Source organism: Gorilla gorilla, chromosome 17 (assembly GCF_029281585.2).
Source record: "Gorilla gorilla gorilla isolate KB3781 chromosome 17, NHGRI_mGorGor1-v2.1_pri, whole genome shotgun sequence".
In the NCBI taxonomy this organism is placed as follows: Eukaryota; Metazoa; Chordata; class Mammalia; order Primates; family Hominidae; genus Gorilla; species Gorilla gorilla.
Window position 1 is genome coordinate 36,644,559 of NC_073241.2, and position 18,147 is coordinate 36,662,705.

The 18,147-nt window shown below is 52.3% G+C and overlaps 1 protein-coding gene across 27 annotated transcripts in view; it reads right to left on the reverse strand.

Annotated features, from left to right (window-relative positions):
• The window catches only part of LDLRAD4 (low density lipoprotein receptor class A domain containing 4), a 434,322-nt gene that overhangs the window by 26,228 nt on the left and 389,947 nt on the right, over positions 1 to 18,147 (reverse strand). For 24 of the 27 annotated variants that reach the window (XM_055368377.2, XM_019014006.4, XM_019014004.4 and 21 more), the window contains one exon: positions 5,267 to 5,421. In XM_055368377.2, coding sequence (XP_055224352.1) covers positions 5,267 to 5,421 — 155 coding nt within the window. Of the gene's footprint in view, positions 1 to 5,266; positions 5,422 to 13,761; positions 15,776 to 18,147 lie in introns of those variants that run through there. The other 3 variants (XM_004059212.5, XM_019014010.4, XM_063699365.1) reach the window with 3 other exon arrangements.

The following is an 18,147-nucleotide window of genomic DNA, read 5'->3' on the forward strand; positions in this document are numbered from 1 at the left end:
CCCTGTCCCTCTCCTGCCTCTCCTTCCATCCGCTGATGGCCAGACCCTTCTGCCTGCATGCCATCCCCTACCCCTGGGCTGTCCACACAGGCCAGGCTGGACCCTCTGGGCCAGGCTGCTGGCAGTCAGAAAAGGTCACCTGGGCTCCCTCAGCTCCAGCAAGAAATGTTCCAGCAACTTGTTCAAATAGCTCTCTGGGCTGTGTCTAGAATATTCATGCCCCTTTACTGCTTTCCCATTACTGAATGGTCTAAGATAATGAAAAGAAATCTAGACAGTCTCAATGCTCAGAAGTCACACAAACCAGGCTCCAAAGAAACAAAGCTCAGGCTACCTCAGCAAGAATGCACAAGGATTCAGATCCGGACCCGCCGCTGCTATCTGCTATGATGTAAGCATTTGCTTTGTCTGTGATGTAATTTACACCTGGGTTGCTAGTTTTCATTTTCATCCAGAAATCACTACTTCCACCACATTCAGGCCCAGTAATATCCATTCCTTGGGCCCGCCTGGGACACACAGTGTCTATACCGCATGGCGACAAAGGTTGACTGGCTTCGGGACACCCATCACGTTCATGCAGCATGCACTGTCCCAGGCCAAGGGACATGGGAGGAAGGTGCCAGTGTCAGGAGGATGCTGGTGGAGGGAGGAGGTTGCTGGTGGAGGGAGGAGGGCTCTGGTGGGGGGAGGAGGGCTCTGGTGGGGGGAGGAGGGCGCCGGCTGAGGGGAGGAGGGTGCTGGCGGGGGGAGGAGGGTGGTGGCAGGGGGAGGAGCATGCTGGCAGGGGGAGGAGGGCTCTGGTGGGGGGAGGAGGGTGCTGGCAGGGGGAGGAGGCCTCTGGTGGGGGGAGGAGGGCACCGGCTGCGGCTCCTCACCTGCACCTGCACAGGAGCACACCCTATGGGACAGGGACCAGAATTGGCTGAGCTGGGCACTCCCTCAGGAAGGGGCCAGAGAAGGCAGCGGGGCAGTCACCACTTCTCAGAAGGGGACTCTCCGCAAGAAGCAGGGAAGCCAGGGCCAACGCGATGCTGTCTGGTTAACCTTGGTCTGGCCCTTCCTTGTGGTCAAAGTGGAAAACCTGTAGAGGAGGCGAGGGGCCGCTCATAGCAGGGCGGGAAGCTTCCTCAACCAAGTAAGGCTGCTGGCCTGCTCATCCTCCTCCTCAAAGCCAAAACTCACTCCCATCCTATTACCCCAAGCTATGTTTCCACCTCCGCTCTCCAGGCTTCCAGCAGAAAGACGTAACAGTAAGTTTAATCAGAGTGTGAAGCCTAATCACCTAGAAGTTGGTTAATCAATGCCCAGCACTTCGCGAGAAGCACCAGGTTTAAATAGAACATCATTTTCTAATGTGCTCACGGAGCCCTGGGGTGGGTCTCTACTAACAGGCCCTCTCAGGAGGCTCCCCAACAATGCACAGGCTCCTAATGAGGCTGCGCTCCACAGAGGGGACAGGAGGAGCATCCAACCCCAGCTGCTGACTGGAGGGTGCTGAGCTGCCGCCAGGGCCTGGACTCCCAGGGCCTCGGGTGCTGCAGGAGAAAGGCCTCGGACATTGGTGCTGAGAAAGGAAGAGGTGCTTAGGGGCTTGCAGGGGCCCTGATAACTGGAAAGAAGCCATGAGGATGGCAGCATCTGCCCAGACACACTCATCCTCCTCAGCCGCCTTGCCCCGGAGCACAGGCCTGCCCAGCAGCACAGGGAGCCCAGGAGGCAGAGGACTGCCAGGCTCTGCCAGGGGGCACAGGGCCCTCCCTGCCATGCTGACCAGCCTGCCGTGCCTTCCCAGCCCCTTCTGAGCCCCTTGGGAGGGGGCTTCCTGACACAGGTGGTCACCAAGGGATGGGGAAGGCGGGGAACTTGGAACTGCCCTCGCCAACTGCACATGGGCCAGGCCGGGCATGGGGACGGAGGAGACACAGGTCCTCATACCTGCCCCAAATACCTCCTACAGCTCCCACGCCTGACACTCCCCCATTCCAAAGGCACAATCGGCCAGCCAGACCCCTAGCCTCCGCCAAGAAGATGGAGAGAATGGCAGCGGGGTCTTGGCCTCCGCCAGGGGACTGCAGGTGCTGCTGGTGGCGGAGGCGGGGCATGGCCACTGTTTCTCCCTCCTACTCAGTGCCTGGCTCCTGCGGAGTGTCCACTGAATGGCTGGATGAGCAGAGGAGGCAGGAGTCACTGGGGAAACTGTTCCCAAGGCAGAGTCCCAGACCAGACGCCAAACTCGTACTGCTGGGAAGAGCTCTCCGCTCTGTGGATGCCTCACAGCCAGCCTAGAGAGACCCCCTCATGGTAACAGGCAGCCTCTTTTACAGTGAAGTGCCCCTGGGTCTGGCAGTGCTCAGCACCTGGTGGGGCCAGCTCCTCCGCCTCAGCACCGCTCACATCCACTCAGATGAGTCTTTGTTGCAGGACTGCCCATGCACTGTAGGACGCACTGTACAGATGAGTCTTTGTTGCAGGGCCGCCCGCGTACTGTAGGACACATTGTAGGATTCCCCCTTATGATGCCGGACACTGCAAATGTCCCCTAGACATTTGGCAGAATCAGCCCTGATTGAGACTCCTGAGCTGAGTGTAAATGAATCAGATCGCTCCCCTAATACTGTATACGGGGAACAGGCATTTCTTAAAAGAAGTTAGAAGTAGGGAATTAGGAGGCAGGAAGCCTGGCTGCGTGGGGGCATTCCTGGGTGGAGAGGACCTGGGTTAGGGGACCCTCAGGGCAGAGAGAGGGAAATGGACAGCATGGCCACACCCATAGTATTAGCGAGGCCTGAGTCTGTGTCCAGGACAGAATGGAGGTTTCTTCCTCGTCAGCTGCCACTCGTTTCTCTTTTGGGGAACCATCAACTGGGCTAATAGACCAGATCGGGAAGTGGAGCAAGGGCCTGGGCCGAGCTGCCTCTGGTCATCGTGCTGGAATGCATCTTGTGTTTTATGAAACATCACACAGAGTCCTTTGCTAAGCTATGCTGAAGCCGTAGGAGGAACAGCCACACCTCGAGGAGGGACAGCTCCCAGTTCCAGGTTACTCAGAAAAAAAGGAGAAATAGCATAGCAGCTCAGGACCTCAAACCCACGCTGCGTGCAGCCAGATCTCTGCAAGCCCCAGCTCAGCTCCAGAACAGAGCTCTCAGGGGGAACACTGTATGTGCACATTAACAAAACGAGGCCCAGACAGGGATGTGGACCACTGTGGACACAATTCACTGGCTGCCGAATGTCTTCACCTGCCACGCAGCGTGCAGCCCTGAAGGGACCTCTGAACGTCGCTCTGTCACCTTCCTGATTTCAGGGAAGGGAGGCTCTGCAGGTGGGGCAGCCGGCGCTTCCCAGGAAAGGGCATCACACAAATCTGCCGCCACATGACACAGAAGACACTTTTTTGACACTTTTTGCTTTTCTGCTGGGCCTCTTGGTTGGTAAGGGTGTGGCCAGTGTGCTGGTGTTCAGGACACAAGGTGCTATGAACAGGGACAGCAAGCGGGGCTGGGTCTGCACCAGGAACAGAGCAAGGAGCTGCCTGACCCACACTAGGGAGAAGCCAACACCGGGGCAAGTCTGGGAGGAAGACTGGGGAGCGCCCAGGCAGGGGACAGAAAACTCCCTGTGTGCCTGCGCACAGAGACCCCAAGCGTTCTGGAGCTCCTGGAGAGAAGGCCAAGGAAGGCTGGGCTTGTTTCCACCAAGTCCAGGGGTGGCGTTCACAGCCCATAATACATTAAGGCAAAGCAGTGATGTCTGAGCCTTCTGCGGTTCTGAAACTGCTGCTGTGATGAGATTTTCTCCCTGTCCTCTCTCAAAACACAGGTGAATCCCATACACTGTGAGTTTAGAACTTCAGAAGAATTAGTCCTCCCTCTGTCCAACAATCTACAGGCATCAGGATGCCAAAGCGTTCAGTGCGTCTGGATGGCGCAGCTCTGTGGACACCAGACAAAGGACCCCAGGATGCTGTGGAGGCTCGAGGAAAGTAACACAACAGGGCCAGAGGGGCTTGTGGACTGAACTGGGCATCCAGAGAGAGGACAGAAGGCGCAAGAGAGGATGCAGGGGGCAAGAGGAGGAAATGGCTGTCAAGGGTGCACGCCTTCCCCTGGCATCCCATCTCCTCCCGGAGGCTGCCCCGTCTAGCCCTCACCACGGTCTGAAGATAGCACTCGGTAGCACCCACCCCTTCCCTCTCCCCACTACCTGCAGGAGCTGCAGAGCAGACAGCAAACCTCAGCTCTGCCCATATGGATGGCTGCACCAATGATCCTAGTGAAGTGTGAGCCTGCACTCCTGAGAGGGGTCCCAGGGGTCCCAGGGCCAGCGGCCACCCCAGGAAACCCACCTGGACAGCTGCACCCCATACCCTGGACAGGCTCTGTAAGTCAGGGCGGGGGCCGGAACTGCACAGCCCTGTTCCTGAAGAGGGATGCTCCGTAAGGACCGGCTCCTGTGCTCAGCAAACCGCAGGGCTCTACACTGTGGGGACTCGGCTTCGCTGCCCATCACGGAAGCCAAGGATTTATACACTCGCTGAACTCACCGCTCCTAACCCTCTGGCTGGAAGCCATCAAAACCACAGCCTGTAAAACAGGCTTGGGACAGCAGACCCTGGTCTCTCAAGTTTGATCATAGTGTAGTTTGGCTGAGTGTCCACCGCCGACAACCTCACCCTCCACAACTCCACCCTCCACAACCCACTGCCGACAACCCTACCGCCGACAAGCCCACCACCAACAACCCCACTGCCGATCCCCAGGAAGCTCCCGCGGCCTCAAGCTCCGGGCGTCCTCCAGCTCATGGCACCCATGTGCTGCTGGCACGTTTAGTGACGATGAGCGCGTGATTTGTCCCTGCAGCACCTCCAGGACCCAGCTCAGGACAGAATTTTACAACACAATGAATCTCACAAGCGCACTGCCAAGCCAGAGGAGCCAGGCACGAGGGACCACCCAGGGCCGGTCCCGTTCGTGCACAGCTCAGAAGCTGGCAAAGCCACGTCGGGCAGCAAAGATCCAGGGGAGGCCTGGGAGGGGCCACGCAAGCTTCTAGGGGGACTGCCGTGTCTGTATGTTCACTGGGTGCTGGTCACACTGGTGTGTTCAGTTTGTGGGGACTCACTAAGTGGAACACTTACGAGGTGCACTTTGCCCCGTTTGTTACATGTCAACTGAAAGCACTCCCGGCCTCTGAACCCTGATGGGCTCCTAAGCCTCTTGCAGCTGCCTGACTCTGGAGCCGGGGCGGCCAGGGTACTCACCTGCGGCAGCCCGTCCTCCCGCCTCCGGCTCTGGTTAGGGCGGTTGATGAAGGACCGCGTGGAGACTTTGTAGTGGTTCAGCAGGCAGACGATGACCACCACCATCACCGTGACCACCACGACGATGATGATGATTTGGGCGAACTCCAGCTCCGCTGCCATGGAAGAGGAGAGTGGTTAGCCACCTGGCCCCTCTGGTCCCCACCCATTCTCCAGGCACTGTCACCACCCCAGCCATCAGGCCCTGAAGGCCTCGCACACACATCTGCTCCTCAGAGGCCAGCAGGACACAGAAACGACTGTCCCACTTTAGGGAAGGAGACACCACGGCACAGTCGGGAGGCTGTGCAAACCAGCTGCGGGGAGCGGGAAGCCTGTGCCATCCCCCACCACAGGGAGCTGAGAACGTCTCCACAAACTGAAGCTATTTCTCCAATGTCACCCCTCTAGAGAAGTTAAACCCGTCTTTATGGTTGAGTGGAGTTTCTCAAAGCAATTCCCCTAGGGACCCATACTTGAAAGGAAAAATCAACTTCAGCCCCTTGCCTCCAAGGCTGTGGCTCTGCAGGTGAGTTAGGAAACATCTGCATTGTTTCCAGGCCTTCAGGCACAGCACTTCAGGAGTGGTCAGGTCTCCCCTGGGTTTCTGACACCACCACCCCAAAGATTCCCTAAATGCCATTGACACACACTTCACATGTGAGTCCAGCAACACAGAGTGACTTCCAGTCACAGCACATTGGGCCGGCAGCTGGAAGCAGGTGAGCCAGATCCCTGTTTTGGGAGAGGAAGCAGGTCGAGGGCTCACGGGCGGCCTGGAGCCACTTTCTGCTCCCCTCTTCCAGCCCATGGCTCTGCTGCCTGCTTCACTCCTTGTCCCCCATGCTGGAAGGAAGTGACTGACCATGCAGTGATGTAAATTCAGAACAAGGGGCTCGGGGATGCTAAGAGGAAGACAGTGCAGGAATCTGGGGAGGCAGGAATAAGAGGAGAGAAGCCATCAACTGTGCTGCCCTGGGCTCACAGCACACATGCACACACATGCATGCACGTACATGTGCCACAGCAGGGCTCAGGCCCCGGCCGGTGGGGAGACATATCTGTCAGTGTATCCGCTCATACGTGGGGCGATGCAGGCAGAGATCAGGTGGTGCCTCCCCAGTAGCTACGACTGTGTGCGTCTGCTGGCCACACCCTGGGAACCGAGGGTGAGGCTGGACGAGGGGTTCTCTGGATCCCCACATGTCCTACCCTTCAGCACGGCCCTCCACTTCCACCCTCAGACCCCCACACCCTAGGGACTGAGGGTGGGAGTGGAGGGCAGTGGGACATTGGGGCCTATAGGAGAGGGGCTGGCGTCTTGAGAATGGAGAGCAGACTGTGTAGGAGGCTGGTGGCTGAGCTGTGCAGAGAGCAGGTGGACCTGCCAAGTGCCCCCTGCCCCTGCAGGCAGGGAGAGGCCAGGCTGGTGGGAACATCACTGTTCCCTGTGGACACGGACAAAGCCATGCTCAGAGGCTCAGAGGCCATGCCCTGAGCAGCTCCCGAAGCTGGCAGTCAGTGAGTCCTGCCGGCCCCGCCCCAGCCAAGGGGGTGCTGTTGCTCTTGGGTTCCCCGTGGCCTGTCCGCTAAGTGGCAGGGACTCTAGGAGCCTGGTGCCCGGCCCAGCCTTGGGGTTTGAGTGTCTACTTCCTATGGGGAGGAAATGTCCATTGGAGCTGCCACACTTACATGTGCCACCCCCGCCCCCCCGGCCCCGCCCCCCCCCCCCCCCCACACACACACAAAAACGCTCCCCAGGGCTTATCAACAATTTTCATGTTGGGGGCTTCCTGGAAAAGACTGAAATTGCTCTGAGTCTTCGAGCAGGGGCTTGGGCCCTTTGCAATTGGGTTCCAATAGAAAAGTGGCCTTATTTCTGCTCACAGGCCATGGGAAGTATGACACGCTTGTTTACCTAGGAACACAGTCTTCGACTCTGCCCCTGCACATAACCTTCCTGTGTCTGGGACACTGTGGCCTTGACCCTGTGTTTCTCAGGACCCTACCCCCACACACCATGTGACGTCTCCCAGGCTGAGTCCGGAGCCCCTACTTTGCCCCTCTTGACACGGGAGGCAGCTAAGTGGCTTCACTGGTACAAGGTGAATTGATGAGCAACTCAGCACCCCCAGGCTGAGAGAAGGGGCTGGGATGTGTGGCCCCGGTGGGCTCTGCCCAGCTGCATGGGTGTGCTCTCTGTGAGGACAGCCACTGCCAACAGGATAAGGCTGCACTGGCTGCAGAGTGCCCGAGTGCGCCTCCAGCAGCCCTGAGGGTCTGTGCAGGGGTCAGCCACCAGCCCAGGGACAAGCATGAAAGGAAGCAGAGAGATTCTGCTCAGGACAAAGGCAGTGAACACAGTGGTGAGGGCTGAACCCCGAAGTCGAAGACTGTGTTCCTAGGTAAACAAGCATGTCATACTTCCCATGGCCTGTGAGCAGAAATAAGGTCACATTTCTATTGTGACCCGAATAATGCCTTCTTTTACCAACGCTTGTTTTTATTTTGTGGTTAAATAGCGGAGTATTCACAAATTAAAGCATGCCCTAGGATTTCCAAATGTTTTCTTTACAAGAGAACTTCACTGCTTTATGGACATGGATATAGAGGAAAATCATGGTGACAGGGAAGGATCAGCACAAAGTCCTGCAAGGAATCAACTCTTCCCTTGGAGGACACCTTTCTAGGTCATCTGTTCTTGACTATGGAAAGCTATGCAGACAAGCATTTGCAGCAAAGCAAATCAAATTATGTTTTCACAAGTCTCTGGGCATTTTTTACATATTTGTGTTTCATTTGAAAAGGATTTTTATTATAAAAATAATGAAAACTTCTTGAAAATTTAAATCATATAGAAGGAAACAGTGCAGTGTAAAGTCTCCCATCCCAACCCACAGCGCCCCTGACTCCACCAAGCCCCACTCCATCCCGGGGGAAAGCCCAGGCCTCCGTTGCATGTGTGTGTGTTTGCTACAAAATAAAGCCTTTCCTTTTTTCAGTTATTGGAATCGATGTGCAAATATCTTGTTTGTGTCTTTTCACTTACTACATCACAGACCTCTTTAAACAAGAACACACGTGCACTGGCCTGTCTGTTACAGAGTACAAACATACTGGCATTTGCCTTCTCCAGCTGGTGGCTGTTCAGGTGGCTTGCTTTTTTTCTTTTTTCTCTTATGACCACAAAATTGCATGTGTATATGTGCAAGTGTGTGGCTGGCACATGTTTGTCAGTATACTTGCAGGAAAGACTCCTAAAAGTGACATTTCTGGACCCAGGGCATAATCACTTTTCATCCTCATGGCTACTGGGAACCTACCTTTTGTAAAGGCTGCATTCGTTTAGGCTGTCCCAGGAAGAAGGCATGTTCCCCATGCCCTCATTCATCCTGGAGACTCGCCCTTTTAACTGGTGACAATCTGATGGGCAAAAATATGTATCTCATTTTAATTTGTATTTCTCCAATTACTGGTAATTTCAGATCTTTCCCTATGGTTATGGTAATTTGTGTTTCTCTTTTTCATAATCATATTGGTGTATTTATAGTTTTCTCATTTATTTCTTATGTATTTATATGAAATCTTTACATATTATGGTTACACATCTTTGTCTGTTACATGTTGCAACTATTTCCCCTAGCCAGTCATTTCTTTAAACTTCACCATGAGTTTCTCTATAGATGCTATAAATTTTTATGCCATCAAATACTCTCTTTTTCCTTTATGGCCTCTAAACATCCTGTTTGATTGGGAAGGTCCTCTTTAATATTCTAAACATATTTTTTTCCTAAGATTTTTGGAGTTTGAATTTTATGTTAGATCTTTATTTGCTCTGGATTTTATTCCTCTTTTGGTCTGACACGGCACATGGAACATGTGATATTGACTGAAAGGTGTGCATCTTCTGAGCTAATATATCTGATTTTAAAATTCAGACAAGGATGAGAAAGATCTCAGTTGTATGAAACAGTGCATGGAATTACTCTCTGTAAAACTAAACTCCAGGCCAGGCGTGCCTGGAATCTCAGCACTTTGGGAGACCAAGACGGGGGAATTGTTTAAGGCCAGGAGTTCAAGATCAGCCTGGGCAATATAGCGAGACCCTGTCTCTTAAAAAAAAAAAAAAGTAAAGGCCCCACCATCTTTCTTTTTAAGGGGACTGCTTTCTTATAAACCTGCCACACACAGGTACCGCCCTGCCCTGCTGGGACACCTGCACCATGCTGTTGCCCTGAGGCTCCAAATATGAGTCATGCCCAGCCGTGGCAGGTGCATCTATAGCACATGGATGAGCGTCGGCCCTGGGGGTTCATGGACACCCTAGTGGCGTGGTGCCTGGGGCAGGTCAAGTTCACTGGCATGCTCAGAGGCTGTGGGAGCAGGAACACTGTCCCCAGGAGCCTGCAAACCGAATCGAGTGGCCCCGTGGGGTGCCCTGGGGTGGCGGCAGCCTGATGAGGCCTGAGCCATGAAGGCACTCAGCCCTGGGCACAGGAGGCAGCTCTTCCTGCAGGCAACAAAGACCCAGGGATACCTGGGTCCCAGAGACCACCATCCTCACAGCCTGGTCATCTCACTGCAGCAGCTTGGTCCCTGGCTGCAGGTGAGGGTGGCCGGTGGGTGCTCCCGAAGCCCTCCCCTGAGGGCGTCAGGGTCTGGTGTGGGGCCCACACGTGCGGCAGAGCCTTGCTCTGGGGACTCTGGGCAAAACCCATAAGTGGAAACAGACCTCCTTCTCGTGTTTAAGTCACAGGAGCCAGAACACTAGCAACAGAAAAGATGAGCATTGTACTCTCTTCAGGGCCACAAAGCCTCCCCAGGCAGGGCCCAGGAGATCCTCAAAGTGAAAACTGCAGTCAACAGGTTCTTGGAAACGTGTGTGAGGATTCCCAGACCCTGAGCCCTGCACTGAGATGCCCTCTCCCTCCATGACCCCCTTTCAAGCTCACAAGGGGGTGTGTGGCAACCCCCCCCCCACCTGTCCTCCCACACCCTCTCAGTCATTTTAAACAGGAGAATTCCACTAAACACCCACAGCCTGTTTTCACGTGGCAGGGCAGGGAGGTGGCTGTGGTGCGTGGAGCCCAGCATCCACAGAAAGGAAAGACACCTGGGGTTTGGGTTTCGTTTTTAGGGGTTGGGGAGGAGTGGGCTGGAAAGGGGAGGCTAAGAAGAAAATGAATTCTGGAAGAACTGTTAAAACAGAAAGTTTAGAAAAATAAAACCTGCAGGAATAGTAGCATTCTTATAAAATTAATAGGATGCTTTGGGGTTTCCAAGATGCTACACGCCTAACACGGATTCTGAACACAGACCACTGGTCGAGTTTCCTTGTTCAACAGTAACAGATGTCCACAGAAGAGTGCTAGGAAGCAGGGCACGCAAGGAAAGAAGTTGAGGCCAAAGTCAAACGTTCACATCCCCCTTCTACGGCGCTGTAGTTCATGATGCTGTAACAGATGAGTCACCGCAATGGAAATACCGGATACTTTTTAATACATCTAGTCTAAAACTTACAGGAAGGCATCCTAGCACCTTCTTTTATTATTGTACAGCAGTGACAGTGACGACAGTCATGATGGCATCTCTCTATTTTTATGGAAACATCTCCAGGAAATCCCAAGCTGCACAGTGGAGAATTACAGGAACAGAAGAAGTGGTGTGAAGTCTGTCGGTCTCTTCCCTGGTTCAATGAGGAGCTGAACTGAATCATACTAGAGGCATGAGTGTCTGCGCTATTTTTAAAGAGCTCTGGGGAAGTGTGGTTGTCCCACCTTAGGCTCCTAATATAACACTCATTTCTATTTGTGGGATGGTTAACACCATCTTCCATTTGGTCTTTCCTCCACTAATATATTATCCTTCACTGAAGTCCTATTTCTACAGTTTAATTCTTTTTAAGCTCCAGATGTGTAATGTATGCCCTCAAAGACCCTATCATGGGGCAGGGGGCAAGGTCTGGGCCCCTCATGCGTTCCTCTCTTTCCCCAGGCCAAGTAAACACCTTGGCAGGAATCCAGAAAACGTTCCACGCAGAACATTGCAATGTCACAGAAATGGCCGCCCACTGGCCACGAAGCCCTGGCCCCACCCTGGGAGGTCACTTCCTACCCTACCAACAGCAGCACCCCACCTCACTCCCCTACGTGCTGGCCTTTCCTGGAGCACCAAACCCAGGGCTGGCTGACCGCAGAGCCTTACCTCCAGGCAGCCCCTTCCCCTGCACACCTCCTGCCCCACCGCTGGGACAGACACCCACCCTCCCACATGTGGCTGGGCCTGCTTGGCTACTGCACAGTGAACTTGTCGCATTTCCTTCCTGTCTCTGTCCTCCTCAGCAGAGACGGGTGTGGTGATGAGATGACAGTCTTAGGGGTGTCTTACTCTTTATTTATGGCTCTGTGACACTTTTAAAGTGCTGAATGTTCCTAAAGGCTGGTAAATTCTTTCCAAGATCCTCCAGAGACCGGGCGGCGGTGGTGGCAGGAAGACGGGTGGGGGCAGGAGTTGGAATCTACTTAGACTATAATTGCCTCAAGTTTGTGAACTGTTAGTATAAAAATACTCTTGGAGATTTTAATGGTTGAATGAAGATTCACACTCATTAAACACCATGGTTGAGGGGGAAAATTCAGCCTGTGTTACAAGAATGACTTCACAGCTTGAAGTACAGAAGCAAAACAATAAGAGCTATCATCATACTGATTACATTATATATTTTGAATTTTATTTTCCTTGGAGGTGGGTTGGCTACTCTACTGTATAGTACAACAAGTAGAACGAAAGGGAAAAAAGCTACCCTACAGAAATACCCAGTTTTTGGTGTCACCTGCTGGCTTTATCTTCCTTTAAAAGCTCTTTCCTAAGCCCCGATGATGGGTTCACTACCCTTGGGGACTTCCTGTGCAGCTCTCAACCCTGTTGCAGCACTTATCACTGTCTTGGTGGTATCCATTCTCTGGTCTTCTTCCTCCACAGAGTGAGCCCTGGATCAACGCCTTGTTCATCCACAGTGTCTCAGCAGGTAGTGTGTGCCTGGCACAAAGTTGGCATTCCCCATTTAGAAGCTGGTGGAGAAGCCCTAAGAACGAAGGGACCCCAACGGCCTGACCTGCTTCAACAGCATCCAGCACAGACACGTATTCTCCCAAACACTTCAATGATGACTTCAGTGGTGCTGGAGTTTTGCTAAAGGTTTTCATATTTTGCAACAATTATTCAAAAATTACTACCCTAAGAGGGTGTGATCTGTCACTGAGAAAAGAGCCTCCTGGTTACTCTGAGCTGCCTGTTTATAGCCATGTATTTATGTACAACATTTGCAGGACAATAAAATGAGGAAACGGTCCCTATGATCTGTAGGTGGAGAGATGAACGTGGAGGGCAGGTGTGACCCAGGCACGGCTACCGGATACCGGCCCAAGGCCAGGTGCCTTGGACGGCACGGGCAGGTGGGCAGCAGCCCGTGATGACTGGACGGACTAGGGAATCCCTCGAATGCAGACTCCATGAGCCCGTCCAGCTGGAGTGGCATCTCCTCACTTTATGAAAGCCCAAGCCTTCATCCACTACAATTACTTCTCACCACGCATTTTAGAATCTAGAGTTTCATGATCTCTGCAGAAAGAAATTTACCTAAATATGTTCTGATCAAAGATGACTGACAGGATTTTCTAAAAAATCAGCAGAGGAGTAAGAGCAATTATAAACCTTTTAAAAGTCTATCCCTCTGCCATGCTATAAATGGAAAAAAATACATACATAAGCCATAATTCCCCCTATAGGATTCATTTAAAATCCACCCTCACCTCCACCTCCACATTATTAATTTAGGAAAGTGCATCAGAAAAAAAACACAGCTGCACATGGAATGGAACCTTCATTTCCACAGGGGAGAGTGGTGGCTTCTGAGGCTCTCATCCCACAGCCAGTCTGTCTGTCTCTCACTTTCTTTGGCTCTCTATCTCTCAGAGTCACAGTTCTCCTTCCTAATAGCTCCTGTCACTACATGGATGACCTAAGAAAGTGTTCAATGAACCAGCCACATCCTGAGAAATACCTTTTCTTTAAAATGCAGTTTTCAGCTCACGAGGGTGAAGAAAAAGGAACTATTAACAAGTAGCAGAATTTCCAGGGGAGGTCTCAGCCTCATATACAGACATTTGAAAAAAACAAAACTCCAAAGCAACAAACTGTGTACTCATGCATAACACCTCCAACAGGAACAAACTAATTCCAGGCTTGAAAGAAGATGAAAAAGCCTGACATGCATCTTCCTAAAGGGAGTCCCACCCGGAAATGTTCTGAGTTGACAGACCCCTCTTAGGTAGAAGGAAACTTCTTGAGAAAGAGCTTCTCCTCTTCTCAACTCTGTCCTCAGACCAAACTCCAAGAAGAACCACAGCAAACCCGAAAGAGCATGCATCATCCACAGCAGTTCTTGGGAAATGTACCTTTTTTTAAGAACAGGTCTTTGAACTGAGCCTCCTTCAGTGTGCTGTTGTTCAGGTGGTCACTGGACATAATCAGGTCCTCTGCAAGTGGGAGTCCAACTGTGACGCAGCCCCCCCACGTTCAAAGCATCCCTTCAGCTTCCGGCAATCTCCTCTCCAGGCAGCTCAGAGCTGCAGTTATAGCTGGCATGGGGTGTGGGAGAGTGTGTGAGCGTGGAGAGGGGGGGTGTGTTTCTGTCTGCCTCGTTCACTCTCTCTCTACTGTATCAGCAGGGCCCACCCCAGGTGCTAGACTCAAATGCTGTGGCTCCGACCGCAGACTGTGGCTACCAATTATCAACTGCCATCAACAGAAACCAGGAGCTCTGTGGCAGGAAGCCGGCCGTGTCACCGAGCACAGAATAAGTCCGGGGTCTCCGATCCTGAGACCAGCTGTACACCCAGGGCACTGCTGTTTACAGCAACGTCTATCAGTGAGCAGTCTGCACTTCTCAGGTTTGGCCTCACACCTGGACGTGTCACACACACAGGCAAGCAGAACGCAGCTAGACGGCTCATCTTGTCACACTGCGTTCAGTAATCTTTTCAACAGGCAAATATCAAACCAGTCCAGACAGAAAGGAGGAAATCTGCAAGTCTCACACAATACTCCTTCCCTTGATCTCTGCTGGAAGCTTTCAGTGTGGAAGGACCGGAGAGAGCGCTTACCGAGGCAGGACACGCGACAGGCGGGACGCTCACGTTAGGCTCGCGTGCTTCTCCCCTGCAGATCCGCTCCCAGAGCGTGCTCGCCCGGCTGGGAGCACCCACAGCGTCCCTCAGGCTGCGAGCCAGGCTGCGGGCTGTCCTCTTCTGGTGCTCCCTCTCCACATCCTCTAACTGATGGGAGCAGCTCCCAGCGGCTCTTGCCACCGAGCTCTGTACTGGCAAGGCGTGAGGTCCTAACCACAGCAGGAAACACTGCGTGCTCCTTTGCCCCCGGCTCGCTCTTCCCTCTTAGCTCTCCCATTCCTTCCCTCTCCCTCTGCCTCACATCATTATTCCCCATGTATGGTAGCACAAAAACACCACAGAGACTCCTTCAAAGTCAGGATGCTCAATGTTCCTAGGCAGTTTTAGTTTATAAGGATCAGAAATTAGAGAAAAGAATCCCAGGCAATTCAAACATGAAAGCAGAGACATGTTTCAGGAGGGCGCTTTCTCCTGGTTCATTTTGTTCAAGCACAGTCTCTTTTCCCCGAGGTCTAAACAGTTTGTTTCATCTGAGTGTAAAACATCTCCCGTGCATTCGGATGCCCCCAGGCTGTGTGAAGAAAATTCAGGGCAGGCTGCGAGTCTGTCGCAGTTTTCAGAGAAAATCACGGGGTGGCCGTGGTGGAAAGGGCAGCCTGCCATGGTAACGCTGCAAATAACCCCCACCACAAGCACTGCCGGGAGCCCAGAATAGCCTTTGTTTTTCCTTATTTAGGGTAAATAGGAATGACATGTGGGCCATAACAATAGTTTTGGCTGTAGGAGGAGTTGTCAAAGCAAAACTAAACTCTGTTGGTGACTACCAGCGTTAGAAGCCAGGACAGTGACGTTAGCGGCCCGCCCTGCTGTCAGCCCAGCACATCACCTGGGGCATGACAGCAGGGACTGGGCCCTGATGTCACTGCAGGGTCCTCCAGGTGGCTAGAAGACATCACTTTCTCATGTTCTCATTTTTGGGGGCAGGGGCAGAAAAGCAACAGAAGAACCACCCAGAAGAGTTTCCAGAAGCTTCACGTGGATAAAAGGAAACCAGAGAATTTCAGCAAGGAAAGTGACCATTTATTAATATACAGCCGCGGGGGAAATCCGGATGGTATGATTCTTCCTGAGCAATTTCCAAATTAAAAATGGAACTCCCCTCCCTGTGCCAGACTTTCCCTGACTTCTCAGAGTCACCCTGCTGGGTAAATGAAGAGGGAGTCACCCTCAGAAAGAGGCAGCTTCAGAAAGAATTAGAAGCTGCAGCCACTTCAAGCCGCCCCTCCCTGGCTACCAGTGCCCCTTGTCCCTGGAGCCCCACGGCTCCTTGCCACCTAGGCCAGCACTTCCTGGTCAGGCTCAGTCACATGGTAGGCTTGTCCTCAAGCCAGGGCCTTAGTGAGGAGCGCTGTAGGCCACTGTACCTGTCTGTTTCTTAAAATTAGGGCTTTGTGGGGCGGGCACAGTGGCTCAAGCCTGTAATCCTAGCACTTTGGGAGGCCGAGGTGGGCGGATCACCTGAGGTCAGGAGTTCAAGACCAGCCTGGTCAACATGGCGAAACCCGTCTCTACTAAAAATACAAAAATTAGCCAGGTGTGGTGGCACACGCCTGTGATCCCAGCTACTCGGGAGGCTGAGGCAGGAGAATTGCTTGAATCTGGGAGGTGGAAGTTGCCATGAGCCAAGATAGGGCCACTTCACTCCAGCCTGGGCGACAGAGTGAGACTCCGTCTCAAAAAAAAAAAAAAAAAAATTAGGGCTTTGGTGAACTTCATGGAACTGGAAAAGTTCTTCTCTCCTTTGCTAATGAACATATTTGCATTTTGAAATGGTTATAAATAGACCGCTTTGGGGTTTAACATGGTGTAAAATGAATATTTCATATATAAAAAAAGAAAATCAACGTTTTTTCTTTCATTTAACGGCCATCAGCTATTCCCCAATGTCTCAACACACTTACTGTGTTTGGCTAGCTTCCCTGTCACTGGGCATCTTGGCCATGGGAGCCAATCTTTTCTTTTCTTTTTTCTTTTTTTTTGATGCAGTCTTGCTGTGTCGCCCAGGCTGGAGTGCAGTGGCAAAATCTCTGATTACTGCAACCTCTGTCTCCCCGGTTCAAGTGATTCTCCCACCTCAGCTTCCCGAGTAGCTGGGATTACAGGCGTGCGCCAACATGCCGGGCTAATTTTTGTAATTTTTGTATTTTTAGTGGAGATGGGGTTTCACCATGTTGGCCAGGCTGTCCTGGAACTCCTGACTTCAAGCAACCCACCAGCTTTGGCTTTTCAGAGTTCTGGGATTACAGGTGTGAGCCACCACACCCGGCCATGGAGCTGATCTTAATTAAGCTCCTTGCCCACTCAGTTTAATGTTCTCACAGTTCAACCTGTTTAAAAACCACTTTCAAAACTTTTGACTTTATGAATACAAGTTTACTTTGAAAACGTTGCCCACACCTAACACACACACACAGACACACGCACACACACACGCATAATGAGCGCTCCTGTGGGTGTCTGGGGACATGGTGTAGAGTCTGTCTTGGGATGTGTGGCTTAAACACAGGCACAGGGCCTCTCCCAGCCCCTCTGAGGGGCTGTCTGGGCGGATGTACTAGATAGTGCTCTTGAGTTTTGTTTTTATTCCTTTTAAGCACCACTTGAAGATGGTGCTTCAGAAAGGAAGTTCCGAGGTCAAGTCGTGACTCAGGGTTCATGCCCTGATACACAGCTCACCCTGGCTGCATGACAGCACGTCCATCACTGGGAATTTTAGCTGAGAGCTGCCAATATTTCTTTTCCCTTCATTCAGAGAAAATGGCAGCACACACAGCAGAAGGACATGGGAGAGGGAAGTCTGTGGAACACACAAATATGAAAGTGTAAAAACATTTGCATTCGGCACTCTCTCCTCCCTCATCATCTTTACATCGCATCTTTCACGTAAGTACTCTGATGGCTATCACGTCTAATATGAGTTTTGTGCAGTCACCAACGCGTCTCAGAGCTTAGGAGGCATCTGTGTGTGCAGCAGGGGCCTTGAAAATGGAGCAAGGCAGGGACACCAAAGACTTTCACAAGAGTTGTTGGTAGCAACAAGGACTTGAGATTCTAACGATATCTCTTCAAGGTTTCCTCTATAAAGGTCTTCAGTTCGTTAATCCATCTGACAAATATTTACCTGAGCGTTTACAGTCCTTAGGAGGAAACGCACTGGACCTTCAGTGAAGTCCTACAGATAAGCGTTTCTGTGTGGCTGTGCTCGTCTTAGGTTCCATCTGCAGGTAGTTGCTTATTTAAGGAACCAAACAGGCTTTAAGGATCGGCTACCAGTTGAGACCTGCATAGGAGAAGCTAAGGTGGCTGGAACCTTGCTGTCCTGAATGGCCAAAAAGAGGCAGCCTAGGCCAGGGATTTGATTGGAGGTGATCAGCTGAGATTTCAGCTCTCATCCAGCCACTCCAAGTATGGTAAGTTAGTAGGTCAGCGGCTATTCAGAGCTCATTAGCTTCAGAAAAAAATTTCTGAGTGGTAAAGGAAGGCTCTGCTCGCCCAGAATCTGTAACTGTCATCTCTAAGCCCAGTTAGCATCTCACCCAGCCCAGGTCCCAGCCCCAGCTCTCACCCCCAGGGCTTCTCAGTGTGCCCTGCTGC